The 17,605-nt window shown below is 38.5% G+C and overlaps 4 protein-coding genes across 9 annotated transcripts in view; 2 read left to right on the plus strand and 2 right to left on the minus strand.

The window, feature by feature from the left end:
- The window catches only part of rock2a (rho-associated, coiled-coil containing protein kinase 2a), a 36,245-nt gene extending 34,211 nt beyond the window's left edge, over positions 1-2,034 (plus strand). For both annotated transcript variants that reach the window (XM_088002318.1, XM_014976191.2), the window contains one exon: positions 564-2,034. Coding sequence is in view for 1 of the 2 variants with exons in the window: in XM_014976191.2 (XP_014831677.1) it covers positions 564-567 (4 nt within the window). In the remaining variant the exon portion in view is untranslated. The remainder of the gene's footprint in view (positions 1-563) is intronic.
- On the minus strand, positions 2,035-9,008 carry slc66a3 (solute carrier family 66 member 3). Its single transcript, XM_014977203.2, has 7 exons — positions 8,577-9,008; positions 7,050-7,132; positions 6,355-6,424; positions 6,194-6,251; positions 5,715-5,835; positions 4,342-4,383; positions 2,035-3,055 (listed from the first exon to the last, which is right to left on the minus strand). The coding sequence occupies exons 1-7, from the start codon at positions 8,720-8,722 to the stop codon at positions 2,955-2,957; spliced, it is 621 nt and encodes a 206-aa protein (XP_014832689.1). The 5' UTR covers positions 8,723-9,008; the 3' UTR covers positions 2,035-2,954.
- A 535-nt stretch (positions 9,009-9,543) lies between these two features.
- cimip5 (ciliary microtubule inner protein 5) lies at positions 9,544-10,463 on the minus strand. The gene is made up of 3 exons (XM_014977201.2): positions 10,199-10,463; positions 10,073-10,112; positions 9,544-9,926 (listed from the first exon to the last, which is right to left on the minus strand). The coding sequence occupies exons 1-3, from the start codon at positions 10,309-10,311 to the stop codon at positions 9,732-9,734; spliced, it is 348 nt and encodes a 115-aa protein (XP_014832687.1). The 5' UTR covers positions 10,312-10,463; the 3' UTR covers positions 9,544-9,731.
- Positions 10,464-10,806: 343 nt separating this feature from the next.
- The window catches only part of LOC106930542 (CAP-Gly domain-containing linker protein 4), a 29,962-nt gene continuing 23,163 nt past the window's right edge, over positions 10,807-17,605 (plus strand). Inside the window, exons 1-6 of one of the 5 annotated variants that reach the window (XM_088002786.1) lie at positions 10,807-11,610; positions 13,863-14,030; positions 15,165-15,304; positions 15,891-15,984; positions 16,158-16,319; positions 17,141-17,259. In XM_088002786.1, coding sequence (XP_087858912.1) covers positions 13,883-14,030; positions 15,165-15,304; positions 15,891-15,984; positions 16,158-16,319; positions 17,141-17,259 — 663 coding nt within the window. In that variant the 5' untranslated portion in view covers positions 10,807-11,610; positions 13,863-13,882. Of the gene's footprint in view, positions 11,611-13,021; positions 13,606-13,862; positions 14,031-15,164; positions 15,305-15,890; positions 15,985-16,157; positions 16,320-17,140; positions 17,260-17,605 lie in introns of those variants that run through there. The other 4 variants (XM_088002784.1, XM_088002785.1, XM_088002787.1 and 1 more) reach the window with 4 other exon arrangements.

Consider the following 17,605-nt stretch of genomic DNA (forward strand, 5'->3'; position numbering starts at 1 on the left):
AGTAAAATCAGGGAAACTGATCATTTTAAGTGGTCTCTTAATTTTTCCCGAGCTGTATGTAGAATCGTATAATCTCTGGGAGAGTTTGTTCCTTAAAATAAATACTTGCATCATTAACGCAACACAACAGACACTTAAATATGCCTTGAAGGTCTGGATGTTGTATTCACTTTGGACTTTTAACGATGTATTTGAACCATTTGGTTCCTATTTGAAACGATTTACCTTCATACAACTGTAAAGATTTTTAAAGCAAGACTTGGGAGCACAGATTTCCATATATTGTGGATTTTTGTCTTCAGAATGTTCTCAAATAAACATCAGAACCAGATTTAGCTTGGAAGAGGCAGGCGAACAATGCATTTCTGCAATCCTCAGACTCTGAAAGAAAACCAACTAGCTTTAATCAATTCTGCTAAAAGAGTTATCAAATGTTCAGAGTTGTGCATAAAAAGCAATAAATTCAAACTTGTGCCTTCAGTTCTTCTTAAGTCCTTATTGTTGAAATTAGCGTATGTTTTTGCAGCGCTTAACTTTTTGTCCATCTGTCTCTTTGCCTCCAGTTAACCCTGCTGGATGGGTCTCTGGGGCGGTGTTTCCTTCGAAGCTCCATCTGCAGATCTGGAACTCCACGTCAATTCGCCTCAGTCCGTCTCCTGCTTCATCCTGGGAGGAAAATCTCTCCACTCTCCTTGTCGCTCAGCTCCTTTCAGCCACTTCACAGCTACCGAGCTTGACTGCGCTCTTTTCTGCGAGCTGGTTGGCTTGTGAACAAAGTCTGTCGTGCTTCTGGAGTAGCTCCTTCTGTTTCCACAGGAAGCAGAAGAGCTCTTCGGAGAGGCTGCATGGATGGATGGGGATTCAATTACCTCAATGATTCTCACCAGGAAACAGTCTGATGGAGGGGACATGCAGGAAACTCCTGCACATCACCTTTGGAGGTTCTAGTGGCCAAAAATGAGACATTCTGCTAAAAGAAACTGTGAACAGTTCAAAGAGTTTTAAGGGGAACACGACACTTAGTTGATTCAGTTTGGGGTTTTTTTTTTCCTCCCAAATGACTTGTTCTCTCAACACAATGATTGTAGCTTTTAGCTTTCCACAGCTCTGGTTTCAGGTGAGTCACAGGATCCGATTAAGGTACAACAAGCTGTTAGTTCACGTAAAGTCACAGAGTAGGGGAACGCAGTGAATCCTTATTTTGCAGTAAATGATTCTCTGGTCGCCTCAGACTTATTATGATTTCTGTCACTGAAACACTCGTTTTGTCTGCAGTAGACGTTACAACGTGAGCAGCATCCTGCTCTGAAGGCATTAAAAGGAACAAACCTGCACTGTCCGACCCGAGGGATAATGTTTACCGATCATATTTTCCTCCTTTTGTTTGCGTTTGAAGGTAGAGGTGGTGCTCCACCAGAGGCGGCACCCAGGCATCGTATTACCAAATATACTTGACTGAAGCTTTTTATTTTACCGCCAGCTGCTTTGGAGTGAACTTGCATGTTTCTCACGCGCCGTCACCCCTTCCAGGTTGTTTTTTGAAAGCAGCGGTGACGATGAAGGTATGCAAAACCTCGTCCTGAGCAGCACTTAGTCCACTGAAGGTTTGTTCCGATGTTTTGGTGTCAAGAGTGACCGAACTCCCAAGTTTGGACACGTCGTCGTGTGAATGTGGCTCGTACAGGCGCCTGGAGAGCAAACTGTGTGTGTTTTGTGGAATTTTGTGTTTTGTGTTCCAACAGCTCTCCTTTAACCACGAAGCATGTTTTATACATATAAATATCTACAGTATATATTTTACATGCCATACTGTGCACATTATATTATTTATACAGCCTTGTCCACTTTGTATTTAAGGGCCTTTACATCCAGATTGCATGTTTGCTACCAAACAGCTAGAATGATGATGATTATATTAACTTCTTATAGAAATAAAGACATGGATGTGCCCTTTGGTTTCACATGTTTTTTAAATGTCAAAAAAAATAAAAAATAAACGCTTTAAAGAATTTCAGTGAAATCACAATATAAAAATGTTTGTCAAATGTTTTGGTTTATTTAGGCGTTACAGAAAAAACTTCACATAAAGTACAAAAGTTATTAAAAACACAGTATTTATTATCCCCGAGTTGGAAGATTTTGGATATTTGCAAACTGTCATTTTCATTGACAGAAAAATCCTCACTAATGTTTAAAAATGGAATTTTAAAAAATAAAAGTAGATTCAGGAGAAATGTACTAAAAACTACTGGGACAAAGGATTGTTATTGGAATGCTTGGTAAAACATAATTTTTTTTAAAAATACACCCTCTTTCAATTCTTTATATAAATAATAATAATAAAGATCTGTAATTGATTAGGTTGTAAAATTATTCAAAAGTGAGCTCAGATGTAGAATGGCTGCAGGTCAAATCATCTGACTCATTTCCTACCTCTTTGTAGAAATAACTTCTACAAGTTATTTTTATAATAACTTGTAGAAATACAAGAAATAACTTGGAGTCAAATACTTTCATGAGTTACTGACAAATCAAACCTACAATTAATTAGCATTTTATGTCTAAGTTTTTTTTGTTTTGTTTTCTAAACCTTGCCTGTTTAAGCACATTGTGTTTCTGACACTATTTGTTTCTCTGATCAATTCAAAGTAACTCAGCGACCTCCTGCAGGTAAACTTTAGTCAAACTCATTTTTTACAGTAATCTGTGAGGATTAAAGACACTAACAGTCGCATCTGTTTTTTGTTTTTGTTTTTTTACATTCAAGATTACGTTTAAACTACTTTAGTACCTTGAAAAAAATTTCAGAACATTTATGAAATCCTCTTAAGTAAAAACTAGAAATGAAACGGGGTGTACTTTCTTTTTAGCAGTAGTAACAGTTACCCTTAGATTGTTTCCGTATTTCTTGTGCCTGTGGTGACCCAGTAAGCGTTGAAGAAGAAACCACTAGATTAGTCATCTTTCTTGGAGCTGCTGCTTCTTCGTTGGTAATAGATCACAGTGAGCAGCACCCAGAAGTTGAGCAGAGTCATCGCCACAAACCGCACCAGAACTGCGGGAAACAAGAAGGTGATTTACAAACCAGGATTACCTTTAATTTAAACCGATTTGTAGCTATCAGCTGGCTTTAGAAATCAAAACGTGGTTGCTGGCTGTCTGATAAGGAGCTATATGCTTGCATTTTAAGATGTTTTGCAGGAACACCATTCCAAACCAGCATTGAAATTTAGTTTTTAATTATTTTTAGCTTCATATTTTTTTTTTTAAATACCCTTTCTGGTTATATGTTTTTGAACAATAGATAAAGATTTATTCTTGGAAAATATAATCTTAGAAGATGGCATTGTTGAGCATCTTCTCACTTTCTTTAACCTTTGTTTCTCTATTCAATTCCTTGGTTCAATATACAATTTTTCTGGCACTGATCAAAATTCAATTTTTTTCAGTTAATTTTTTTTCTAAAATGGGAAACGACGCTAAACAAGACAGGATTTTAATACGTTTTTCACTTCAAATTTCTACACATTTGCAGACTGAAATTTCCAGATATCTTTGTCAATTTTCACGTCTTTTATCATAAAACAAAGACAATACATTGTAGTTCAGCTTCATGCATCGCTTAGCATTACAAAATCAACAATATGTAAATGTATGTTCGACACAATGCAACTCCTTCCCTCACTTAATTTCCTGAAGGCTGCACACATTTCCAAGTTCAGCATGATCATTAGACGTGCTTAAAGCACAGAGGGACAGAACTGAGCTTCTTATGCCATTTTGTTCAACGTTCCTTTTATCTACTGAAAGTATTGTTCACTCTTGCAGCCCGAATAATTGGCAAAAGACGGTCAGTGTTATCTGCTGCTGGTAATCTATTAATGATTCATGACTTCCCAACAAAGTCCCAGAGAAAATCTAACCAACTTGAAGCTCAAGATGACATGATTATTTTCATCTTTTAAAATGGCAATACAGCTTAAATACTTTTCATGCATGCTGTCCACCAAGATTTATTCTTGGGAAATAATTGTAAAGACCTTTTTTGTGTGTTAAAATTTGTAAAATATAAGTCAATGCGAAACAGCACTTTAGTTTGAAGATGAGAACATTTGAGACTAAACATTGAAGTCAAAAATCCAAGAGTTCAGGTACTAATGAACTCTATTTTTTCTCTTCTAAATCTCTCTTGCCTTCATTAAACATGGAGACGTCCAGAACTGCCTTTTTATGAGGTTTGACTCCCAGAGTGCACCACGCTTCCACACTACTGCTACGGTGGGAGGCGTTTAGAGAACAAAACGAAATGTTTCTGCCGTGTGCCATTTCACGCTGGCTTACCCTGCATGTCTCCGGTCGTCACCGAGGTGGTGTAAATCCGCGCTGGAACAAAAGAGGAAGCGGCGTTAATGACATGCACATTATCCAACCGCACTCTCTCATGTTTAATTAATGACGTGTTGAATTGCTGATTTGCTGAACGCGTAGCAAACTGAAGGGGGATTATCCATATTCATGACATGAAAGTGATTTAAGTGGAAGAATTAGTTGGAACTGATGAGCTGTTGAAGCTAATTAAATTTGTTAAGTCGGAAATGAGAGACTGCAATTAAAATGCGGAAATCAGACTTTGGTTAGTTTATTTAATCTTATAATTTACCTGTTTGGGTTTACTGCTTCTATGTGGGGTATTTTACCTCATTGTTTGTATCCCAATAAAATCAGGAGACGGTTGGGGGGGGGGGGGAAATGGGATGGGATTCTCCTAACTTATTTTGAGGAACCAATCAGAGGTGGTTAATGATGATGTCATTTAAAAAGAACAATGAATACTGGATTATGATGTTTGTTTAAAATCCTTTCAGATGTCTAAAAAACCTTATATATATATATATATATATATATATATATATATATATATATATATATATATATATATATATATATATACACACCGTGTTTCCCCGAAAGTAAGACAGTGTCTTACTTTCTTTTTATCCCCAAAAGCCCCACTATGTCTTACTTTCGGGGTATGTCTTATATTGGAAAAAAATTGTCGAATTTTTTGTTTTAACCATAAAATTAACGGCAGTGACAAGTGCAGGGGACGGCGCGGTGACGTATGGAGAGGGGGACGGCGCAGGCGTGGGCAGGAGGCGGCGCTCATTTGGATCAGACGGAGGCGGCAGAGCGGTGACGTATGGAGGGGGGGCGGCGCTCATTAAGATCAGAGGGAGGTGGCAGACGCGGCGACGTATGGAGAGGGGGACGGTGCGGACGTGGGCAGGAGGCGGCGCGCAGCTAGATGAGAGGTGTTTCCCCGAAAGTAAAACATATGTCTTACTTTCGGCTTATATTAGCCGACCCCCCTGAAACCCCCGACACGTCTTACAATCGGGGGTGTCTTACTATCGGGGAAACACGGTATATAAAAAAAAAACAACTCATGACCATGGGTAATGTCATTAATTAAGAGGGAGATTCAATGTTCAACAATATCAATAACACATGTCCATTAGGAATTATTTAAAAGAATCCCGACTTTCTAAATGAGGAAAACAACCTGTGACATGTACCGGCATTGGCAAAATGTTTTATGCTTTTCCTATTATTATTATTTTGCAATATATTGTGCAGTCCTAGTTAAATCTTTTAGTTTGGCAGCCCTCTTTACCCCGACAGCCACTGGAAAAGACGCTCCCTCACACACTCACCCATACACGTGTAGGTAGCCATGCCCCAGGAGAGGGCGCTAACCTGTCCGGCATCCTTGGAGCTCCACATGCACTGCAGCTGGGCCAACTTACTGGCTGCACTGATGAACGTGCACAGGCTCTGGAGAGGACAGCGCAGGTCACATATTACACGTTTATAACATGACGGATTGAACACTGCAGGTGAGCTGGATGCCACACAGTAAAAGAAAAACAAAACAAAACAAAAGTTACTTTCTGTTGCTGTCTAACATTTTAAACTTGAAGTGGAAGAATTGCTGCTTCATCTATTTAAATGCAAAATGCCTACAGACATGTTCATCCCATTTAGCAAGCAGACCTTGATGTGTTTCAGTGAGAGAGAGAAATGAGCTCTGGGTGAGTCTCCTCTCAGTCCTCCACATCATTACTCCTGACTGATGACGTGCCAACTCTTTACTGTGGGACAATGTGCGGCTCATTTGAAAATGATGCATTACCATGGCCAGATCTATGATCCACCTCTCCACCGTGAGGAGCCTCCAGCCTCCGACCAACCTGAGCACGATCTGTTAAGGCACAAGATGCTGCCGGGGGGTCATTGATTTCCTTCAACACCAAGCAGTTTCACAGCTGTCACTGTCAGAGAGGGTAAGGATACAGCAAGGCGTACACCAGGCTCTGCCGCAGGCTGCCGTTGTAGTAAAGAATCAAGAGGAGAAGGATGACATCTGACGGGACACAGAGCAGGTTATAAACGTACACCACTTCCGGCGAGGTTCCATCTTCATTTCAAGGGCCACTGGTGTACTGCTGATTCGCAAGCTATTCAGATTCTTCTAAATGTTACATATTTAAAAGTTTCCTGGTTTGAATTTCCTGCAAGTTTTCTCTCATCTACACAGGTTGAACATTTTACCTGCAGGCCTAAACCCCCACAAAAATAGTTTGAAAAATGTTCCTGAGTCAGTTGAAGAGTAACGTCAAACTCAACAAGGGCCAGGTCATTTCTGGCCGGATTTTTCTAAGCGGAAATGGTAGATGTTATTTAATTTTTGGCTTAGTAATATGAATTCAAATACATTCTATAATATTTCAGGGTAATGTTAGCCTCAAAAAAAACGTTCTAATGTGTGTACAAGCAATTGTGTCAAAGTTTTGGCCAGTTAAAAGATTTTCAAAGTAATATTCATGCTTTATAACTCTATTCACAATGTATGAAACTTAACATCACTGTCAACACTGTTATTCTTGATTACATTCAATTCATAAATATACCTAATTACAATAAGAATGAGAATATCAAACAACCCTTTCAGCCAATAAAATACTTAAGTTACACTATTTGTTACAAACCTTGAGCAATGAGGATGGGATACTCCAGGTACGTTGGGGGTGGGTAGTTGTAGTACATCTGGTACGTTACAAAAACTATGAACCTAAAAAGAATAAAATGTCAGATTATTTAATGTAATCAATTAAGCTTTTATCTATTTAGTCCATCTTCCCCCCAACTGTGTAAGTATGAGTCCCATCAACAAGCATTTTTGTATAAGTGTTTACATGTACAGGTACTTGAAAAATATCTAGAATGTCTAGAGTTGTATTGATTTCCTGGACGTGAGGTAAATCTTGAGTTCAGAGTGGAAGAGGAATCTGAAATCCTGAGTTGAGAAAGAAAAACAGCAACAATTTCCCCGAGAACCTCCTGACCACATCACATACTTCCTGATGATTTCAGTCAGAACAAATATCACTAAACCATTGTGTTATTAAAAACTTTTTATATATTTAAAAATGTTTTCTTCCAGGCATCGTGTACTGCTTATTAGACTGCTTGAAAAGGTATTTAATCTGCTGTCTAAGATTCTTCTGCAAGTCTTCCTTTACAACAACAATGACGGCGATTTTACTGTAGAGAACTTCAAAAACACACAGCACCTGGCAAAATTATCCACAACCCTGTAAACTTTCTCACATTTTGTCGCGTTACAGCTTCAAACTTCAATGTATTTAATTGGTATTTACTGTGACAGACCAATACAAAGAGGTGCTCAACTGTGAAGTGGAAGGAAAAGAGGTTGAATTAGTTTTTCAGTGAAAATCTGAAAAGTGTGGCATGCATTTTGTTTTAAGCGCTAAGCTGAGTAAGGAGGCACGAATATTCATATCACATTTTTCAGACTTTTATTAAGAACTTTTGAAAACGGTGCATCCATTGAATTTGTGTGGGTCTATGATCATTGCAATCATTGTATCTATGAAGAGTGTAGACGCTTCCGCAGATTTCTGTGCGTGTAGGTTGGTTGTGAATGGTTAAAAACAGCCCTGCATTTCTACATTTATATTTCAAATCGTTTGTAGCCTTTCTGGGTCTTCATAGTCTTAACCTCGGCTCATTTGCCAGATGGATGCTGAGTGTTTGAAGCTGATAAGGTTTCTTTATCAGCAAAAACATTCTGAGCAGCTGCAATCAGGACATAGGCGTATTATTCTGCTTTAGACACTGAGTCTGATGTTTATCCCCACAAATCCAACAGAGGGCAGTTTGTGAGAGCCGTCGGCGCACTGATTCATATAAACAGGTCCAGTTCTGTCCGCTTTACGAACATTATCATTACACTGGAATCTCACTGAGTGGAAAAACAGAGTTTTATTTGACTTATAATCAACTTTCACACGCATTTAAACGAACTAGACAGCACAAATATACTTCCTATTCTTTTTAAGCACATGCACACATATAGAAACAGGAAGACAACACATCAAAGCTGAGCCCTTCCTCACCTCCGTCACCATTCATCTTCCTCTAACAGCTACGAATCACTTTTACCAGGAGTTTATGATAAAAATGCATCATAAAGTCCTGCAGAGTCCACCTACCCAATGAGCTCCAGCAGCAGACTGTTGAGGCTGATCCCTGTTGAACGTTTGGCTCTCATTAACACGAAGATCTGCGGGAACTTCAGCACCATGCAGAGGAACAGCGTGCTGAAGTTGGCGATGTGCAGCAGAGTGTCGGACTGCATGGTGGATCTTTAAATTTTATTTTAATCTTTTTATTTAGTTTTTTTTTATAAATAACACTAGCTTCCAGATGCCGATGTGACGCAAACACTGTTAAGGTACTTTGACTCTGATCGGAAATCCGGTGTATATTTTCAAAATAATAGTAGAAATTAATTTGTGTACGCTCGCTAAACTACTGTCACCAGGAATCATCAAAACCTATTTATAAAATACAAATTATCTAAATATAGTTCAATGAAAATAATGTGTATATATATTAAGTGATTAAATAAATGAACAAATGCTTTTAATCTGAAAAAATGCGCTTGACATCCGTTGATATGGTATAAATATGACAGTTTCCTGTCAGCCGGTGGTGGCATCGTTTCTCATTTCCGCATACATCGTCTGAAAGATGATTGGCTCAGAAACAACCACAGTATTTAAAACCTAGTAAATACTGAACGCAGGTTCATTTTGGAATTTAATAGAGACGCATCTAAAAGTGGCAGGAAACTGGCCCTCAAAGACTGGAGTTGAAGAGCCCTGCCATAAAATGTTATAATTACACTTTAAAATGGTCTCAGTTAGCGCTGTTGTAAAAGACTATTCTACTAATTTATCACTCTATCGAATATTGTTACATCTATCTATCTATCTATCTATCTATCTATCTATCTATCTATCTATCTATCTATCTATCTATCTATCTATCTATCTATCTATCTATCTATCTATCTATCTATCTATCTATCTATCTATCTATCTATCTATCTATCTATCTATCTAATGTGAAATCCAATGTCTTTGATGGTTTAAGGGTTGACAGCCCTTGCTTTTTAAAATTCTGTTACAGCCCTGACAACTTTTATTTCTTTCAATGCATTTGTAAGTTTACCTCAAGAGGTAATTAGACATTAACAACAGGCTTGCCTCCTCTTTTTTTGACATAGGACACAGAGTAACCACTGACATCTTATTTATGATTTTATAAAAATCCCAATGCAGTCCCATGCTTTGGAGGATGTATCATGTTTCCTTCTCCGCAGTCTTTTTCTTTCCTCTGTAGCTTCCATGAAAGAGTGGCAACCCGTCCTGTTTGATCATCTCCTTCCCGTGAGGCATGACTTGCCTGCTGCCATAGACTTGATTGGCTGTGTTGGGGACGAACTCGGAATAGACCGAAAGGTTTTTCGGTAAAGACTTCTCCTCCATTGGGGCATCCTGCAAACATCCACAGGTTATCACTGTTGGTGAGGAGTGGCAAAGTGTGTAGGGCAGGGGTGCCCGAAGTCGGTCCGACTTTGGGCACCCCAGTTGTAGGGGCTGCTGTGTAAATATCAGTTTTGAATAAAGCAGGTGGTGTTCACCTGTGTGCCACATTCCAGGACAACGCCCCAGGTCTCATCCCTGTGAACAACAGCTTGTTGGTGAAAATGATTTTTGACACAAAACAACTAGGCTTGCTTTTTTCCGCTCATGCTTCTTCAGCTTACCATTCCAACGCTATTCTCCTCTCTTTTACACACAGGTCTTTCCATTGCTCGGCCAAACTTACTGGATTTTTGCGACTCTCATCATACTCTGAGCGGCTTTTTGAGGGATCCATGAAGACGTCGGCACGGTGAAGATTTACCTCCGTTAGCTTTAGGTATACGGTAGGGAAGCCGACCCAAATCACGGTTCGTTTTGTTTACGTTTCCATGGAAACGGGTCTAACAAGAGAATCTACACTTAAAATGCATCAACTACCTCCTGTTTTACAATTCCATAGACCTTCGTGATTATTCAGTGTAGCAACTTATATTCCAGCACTTATAAATTTTAGTGTTTTAAAAAATATTCAACATTTTTTGTGAGATGTTTTAACCTGTCAAACCAGACTTGGTAGGAGGAGAGTTGCTCCTCCTACCAATGTTGACCCATTGTAACAGTGTGAAATAACTCATGTAAATGCTAAAATTAGCTGTAGAGCTAAAGACAGCTAAAATAACACGTAGCCTATCGTTACCATGTTGACTTAACGTAACACACTCAATGCTGTATGGAAAAACCCATGAACTAAAACGTCACCAACGAGCTGTTATGTGTGGCCATTCTGTATTCCGCCACAAGAGGGCGTTCTTATACAGCACTGCTTGAAGCTACTCTGTTTAATCACTGACCAGCTGCAGGATGAAACACTCTCGCTCACTGCATTGTGTTGTAATTTTTAATTCTGCCACAGGAGGCAGCTCACACGAGAAATGGAAGAGCCTTGCATTAACTCATCTTCACTTTTGCATGTGGTGTATGGAGAGCCATTCTTGCGTGTGCTCAGTTGTGTTTTCTTTCTTTTTTCTTTTTCTTTTTTTTTTGCAATGTCAATAAAATTCTAATCTAACAACTAATATGTTTGTAAATTTTTAAGATGAAACTTTTACGAGGAACTATATTGAGGGTCAGTAACTTCTTGACCACTGACAAGTCAGCAGTCTTTTATGGGACCCTGTAAACTATGTTATAGTTCATCTTTGGTCTTACATAATTGTTAAATTTCCCAAGAAACTGAATATTGACGTTTAATTTTCTGTGAGCCATAAAAAAAGAAATGCTCGAAGTGTTTTGCTCCCTGTGTAATCTATTTCCCTTTAAAGACTTAATAACTGTTATATCATATTTTATGTACTGAGATGCAGCCTTCGTATTTTTTTCTATTTTTTTATTTTTTTGCTCACCTTCAGGAAAAGACTGTTTATTTTTTTCTGAATTTGATGCTTTTATTTTCAAAATCGGAAGTTGATAATGAAAGATTTTACTCTGAAAGGTAAAAACTACACTGTAGCCGTTCGGGCTGAGGGAAAATAATCCGCTAGTATTAGCTCTGTGGATATTTTGCTGATGAACTGAAACCCGCCTCCAAACAAAGGTAAGGTTGGTATTTATATCTAAATTGACCCGCTTTAAATGCAAAATTTGAATTATTTGCTGCTCGACAAGGGCCTTAATTTTCCGAAGAAAGAGCCATTCTTGGTTCAGTGTTTGTTCTTGGTGAACTCTAATTTAAGGAGCTAACAGAGTATGAGAAATTACTTTAGCAACTTTTTATCGTATATTTTCACTGACAGCACCGAGTCTTAACTCGTAGACACTTATTCTCAGGAACACCATTAGTAAGTAGTAAGGTGTAGTTTGCCTGTTAGAGGGTGAGCTATCAGCTTATTGTGGACATATGCTAACTGGCTAACCTTCCTAGAATACAAACTTGATTCCGTATTTATTGGACGTGCAGAACAACACCACTCAGTCGTTTCCTCTGCTCACAAAGTTATAGGTACAGGTGAGATAAGCGGGAGGTCACTTTTGAGGAGGCTAATATCCTCAAAAGTGGAGATGCTGTGTTGGCTAACGTCTAGTTTATTAAATAACTGTACAACATGATATGGAAATCCACAGAGTCCCAGCATATTATCAGCTAGCATGCTGTTTGAGTATAAAATGATTAGCAGTATGTCCACTGGTGTTCTCAATTATCCCAGTTAATTGTATTTTGGTGGAGCAGCAGGTATGGAAATAATGGGGGTGTGCGTGTGTGCTTATATACTAGATGTATACAACTAAAGTTGCATAGATTCACTATCCTGGAACCTTAGCTCTATCCCTGCTTTAACACACCTGGATGAAATAAATAGCTAATTACCAGACCTCTGCAGAACTGACTGAGTAGGTAATTGATTCAGGAATGTTGGAGCAGAGATGTACCTAAAAGGTGGAGAGCAGCACCGCTTTTTTCTTTTGAAATATTAGAATAAACCTGCCAAGATAACAGTATTAACATTGTGAATTTAAGTAAAACTTCTAAATGTCAGGGGGTGTCCAAAGTCTGGATAAAGTAAGGAAAATATAAGATGCTAGGTGAGGTATTGGATATTTTTTTGTAATTCATGTAGGTGCTAAATTGAACTTACTGTGTGTGTGTGTTTTTTTTAAAGGTCTCCAACTAACATTTAGCTTTCTGAAAACCTGTATTAACCTTGAATTTAAAAAAAAAAATCTTCTGGTTGGTGTTGAGCACTGCTGAGCTGGATGCTTTTCTCTGTGTATTTTCAGTAACATACTGAAAATACAATAAAAAGAAATTGGAAATGCATAAAATAAAAATAAAAATGCAGCCAGAAGTTGAACTGTCTTGTGATCAGTGCAAGCTTTCTCCAGACTTTTGATAGAGTAATTGCATAACTTTTGCTGCTACTTTTGATATATTCAAATCAAATAAAAAAACATTTTAGTTTTATATTGTTGACAATATTCTGCATTTTGAAAATTTTCTTTTTTTTTGTGTGTGTGGGTTTTATTTTTCCTGAATGAGGTGGAAAAACAATTGTGTAACAGATACAATTATTAAATAGTTTTTTCCTTTGGATACCTCAGCAGCCTGCATACTTTCTATAACCGGGATTTGGAAAGGCCTTTATTGTGACAGATGGCTCTAACCACCTCAACTGCCCTGTTGGACAGTGTTTATTTGCACTTTCACCCTCCAGTCACATTCTCTACGTTGTGGATCTGTGATGTCTGGCAAATCAGACGAGTTGGCAGTGAGGTCAGTAGTGCACATGTGAGAGTGAAACTCCATCTTGGGAGATCAGAGGTGAGACTACTGTGGCTTTAAAGTGCGCAGACTGTAAATAGCAACTGGACCTGGTAGTCAGAGGATCAACAAGGGGTAAATGGAAAGAGTGAGTTTGATATCGGAGATTGTAGTGACCGAAGCCAGTTAACTTGAAGTTATTTTTGGAAGGATTTTGGTTTGAAGTTCTGCTCAGCTATTGGACCCAGTCTGTGTCTTTTGGTTTTTTAGCTTGTCTCCACTGAGAGGCTCTCATGGAGACCATCAAGAAAGGGGATAATGGAAAAGAAAACAGTAAGTCTTGGGCTGTGTGTGAATCTGAGCTTGTTTTTAATTTGTAGCATAGTTTCTGTTTCCAGCCTCCGTGTTGCTTCTCCTGCAGCCCCCTTGTTTGAACATTAGGCCAGTAGTTTTAAAAAGAAAGCTTACTTTGTTTAAAAAAAAAATCTTGAAGTGGACCAAGTGAAAACTTCAGTGTGCTAAAGCTTTTTTTTTATTGAGAGAAAAGACCTACTTGTGTTCTCAGAATAGACTTTCTAATATTGTTCCAGCCGCGGGCCCTGAAGGGGAGATGACGAAGGAGGATGTTTCAGAGCCTGCTGAAGGAGATGCTGTCCTGGGCTGCTTCACAAGAAATGCTCCCCACCAGCGGGCAGTTATCCACCAGGTGGCTTCTGCACCAATGCCCAGTGACTGTGGTGAGGACCTGCTCATGCTCAGTCAGTACATAACTGGATTTGGGTCATTCTGAAAGAAAGAATGATAAAGTAATGACTTGACAGGTGGAACGGAGAGATGCTTAGTTAAGTCACATCTTAGGATTGGTTTAATAATGAAAATATCGACTTGGGTTAAATTTTAAGAACAAAACAAAAATTTAAATGAGAGGATTTGTGATGCAGGAAAGACAATAGAAAACACAATAAAATAAAACACAATACAACTTTATCTTCAAATAATGTGACATTTATCTTGTACACTTCAATTGGAAAAATAAAAGTTAGGAAAAAAATGTGAAAACCCCTGGCTGAAGCATCCACCCTTATCCTTCAGTCTTATTTGTTTACATTATCTTGGAAAAGTTTCATATATTGTTTAGATTGTGAGGAAGTCTTTTGTTCACAGTTCTATAAAATTGACTCCACTGATGTTTCAAATTTCCTTCTGAAATCCATGGACATGTATGTCCAGTAAAGCATCTGTTTATTTCAATATGGTAGAAACGACATGAAAGCTAAGCATCAAGTCATTGTTGCTTGCATAACACATGCCCTATTAGACCATGTTTTATACTCTTTACATGGGAAAACATGAAAAAATGTTGGGACGTTAATACTTTTGGAAGGAAATGTTCATACAGCTTATATTCTCAACACACAATTAAGACTTCTTACAGTTATTACTCAGCCAGTTATTCGATAATGCTTCTGGGAGATAACAGAGGAATCCTTATGTGATGACACAAGGAAACCCTCAAGAACATTTATACCTTTATGATTGTTTAGTCATGTTGGTCACTGAACAGGTAACATATAGTTTTTGTGACTGGAGTGCTGAGAATGAACATTCCCTAGAAATGTAATTCAAATGTCAGGTTTTAAATTAGTTAGATTAAAGGAAAGGTTGTCAATTTGACCCCTCAGCCACACTGGGGTTGTTAAATTCTCATTTGTCCCAGTGCATGTCAACTCCTGCATCTGGTTTAAGCAGAGTAATTGTAAAGGATCATAGTACTCTGATGCAGTTTAATATTCTAATACTAAAACTTTATATCAGGACTAAATATCTTTCTGTGGAGTTTTGAATAGCAACAGATTAGTTTTGCCATTATTTTTATCTTTCTTTTCCTCCAGAGTTTTCCTTCTTTGACCCGTCCGAGCCGCAGTGCAGAGAAATTCTTCAGGATCCCAACACCACCATACCTGAGCTGTTTGCTGTCCTCAGGCAATGGGTACCTCAGGTTCAGAAAAACATTGACGTCATTGGCATTGAGGTGACCGATTCTCAGTTATTGTTTTAGTATTGCAATGCAAAATCGAATTGAAAATTGAATAGATCAAAATAAAACTCAGATTGAGCCACAGTGAGGTCTTTATGGGTTTTCTAAACTGGATCTCTTAAACCAGAAAAGTGTTACTTTTCTAATAAGCCTTTCCACACAAATTTTGAAGTTTTGAAATATTTTTGAGGGATGTTTCTGTTTCCTCCTGGACTTGTCATCTCTGCCACCCAATCCTCATATAAGCTGAAAACTGGATAGATGTATTTCCTCTCCACTCACCCAGAAACCTTTTTATCACAAGTTATTGAAAATACCTGCAATGCAGTAAATTGTGCAGAGAAACCTTCCTTTTAAGGGTTTAAATAAGCAATTATTTCTTCTTGCACACTTTCTTCTGACTCTGGAGAAATGAATGCCTTCATGATGTCCCTGATGGTGTCTAAATTTAAAAAGGAATGCCATTATCAGAGGATCATTTCATTCTTCACTTCACTGTACCTGAGTTTCACTGTTACTTGACATTCCTACAGTGACATTAGCCTCTTTGAGGCTCATTGCGCATCGTGTCTCTGCACAGATCCTGAAGAGAGGTTGTGGTGTGAATGACCGAGATGGATTGACTGATATGAGCCTTCTGCACTACTGTTGTAAGGCTGGGGCTCCTGGAATTGGTTAGTTCTTTTCCACTGCTTCTAAATCTCAATGCTCATCTACTGTGACTTTTCTTTCTGTTGTTTTACTGCTGAATAAAAGCTCTCAAGTTTAAGAAATGTTCTTCCATTTCAACAAATTCTTAAAAAAACAAAAAACAAAAGAAAGCTAACAAAACTTTGTTTCTCCTCAGGTGATGCAGAAACGGCAGCTAGTTTCGCCCGTCAGCTCCTTGCTTTGGGTGCTGATCCCAACCTTCGTTCACGCTGGACCAACATGAGGGCGCTGCATTACGCTGCCTACTTCGACGTTCCCCAGCTGGTCGGTGTGGTGCTGCAGGCCTCTCAGCCTGGAGGTGAGAGCAGGGAACTGCTGCCAGAGAAGAGAGGAGACGATTGTGGCAACATTCAGTGCAGGGCAGGCATTTCTATTTTCAGCACCAACTGCCACAGGGATTAAAACCTCAGCAATTTAATCTTCTTGCTGTGGTAAACATTCTGGGTTGTAAGGTTATTAGTTGCATCCACAGGTGAATGGAGGCAGCAGATGGTGATGGTGTTGTATTTAATGCTTGTTGTGGATACAGAGAAATTGTGTGTTTTTTTTTTGCAGATTGACTGAATAATCCGTCATCTGAAGTTTTCTACAAGCCATGCAGGGGATAAAGAAAACTTGTACAAAAGTTCCCTTTTTAGATTTGACTAGAAGTTTCTATCACATAGAATGCCATGTATAGTGGAAAACTTGCATATCACATTCCTTTGAAAACAATAATCACTTGCACATGTGATTATTGCATCCCAATAGCATGACATAGCATAATGCTGTTGAGAGGCTTCTGATCAGCTTCTGGTGAGTTAGATGGGGCCAAATACAGGATAATCCTGGAAGAAATAAAAAGATAGGTAGTGCAACTGAGAGATTAAAATATATTGCTTGGACTTTATTTATAGTGTGCTCTATACAAGTGCATTCACAATTATGCACTACCTTCTGTTGGTCTATCACAGTAAATTTAAATACAATTCTCTGTTTGTGGTTGTATGAGTTCAAAATCTAAAAATATTTAAGGTATATGAACACTGGCAATTTTCCTATTACAGTACAATGGGAAAAGCACAGCACTGTGCAGTCTATCCCTGAAATTAAACTAATTCCTCTACCTTTTCTCTGCAGAGGTTGATGCCACCTGCAGTGACTTTGAGTTTGGCACAGCTCTGCACATTGCTGCATCCAACTTGTGCACATCTGCTGTCAAACGTCTCCTGGAGTTGGGAGCTAATCCAGCTTTCAGGGTACGTTTTTTTTCTGTATAATCACACACCAACAGACTTCTGAGTTCTTGAATTATATCAGCACACCATTTCAACTGTTTGGAATTGCATCTTGGCACTGATCCATTTTCCCTTAATTTAGAAAGAGAATTGATTCTTTTTAATTCTTCATTACAGTTTCAGACATCAGGAAAGACATCTGCGAATACTTTTGTGATGCACTGAAGCAAAATGTGCTAGCTAATCTGAGCCAGTGTTATATTTACTAACATGTGGTGACTTGCAACTTCTATAAGACTTTAAAAGGTATTTAAAGCTAAAAGAACCACAAAGTTTGAATTGTGCTGCCATCTATAAGTAAGGAGAA

This window comes from Poecilia mexicana, unplaced genomic scaffold (assembly GCF_051168715.1).
Source record: "Poecilia mexicana isolate PSO_F unplaced genomic scaffold, ASM5116871v1 scaffold_22, whole genome shotgun sequence".
Classification (NCBI taxonomy): domain Eukaryota; kingdom Metazoa; phylum Chordata; class Actinopteri; order Cyprinodontiformes; family Poeciliidae; genus Poecilia; species Poecilia mexicana.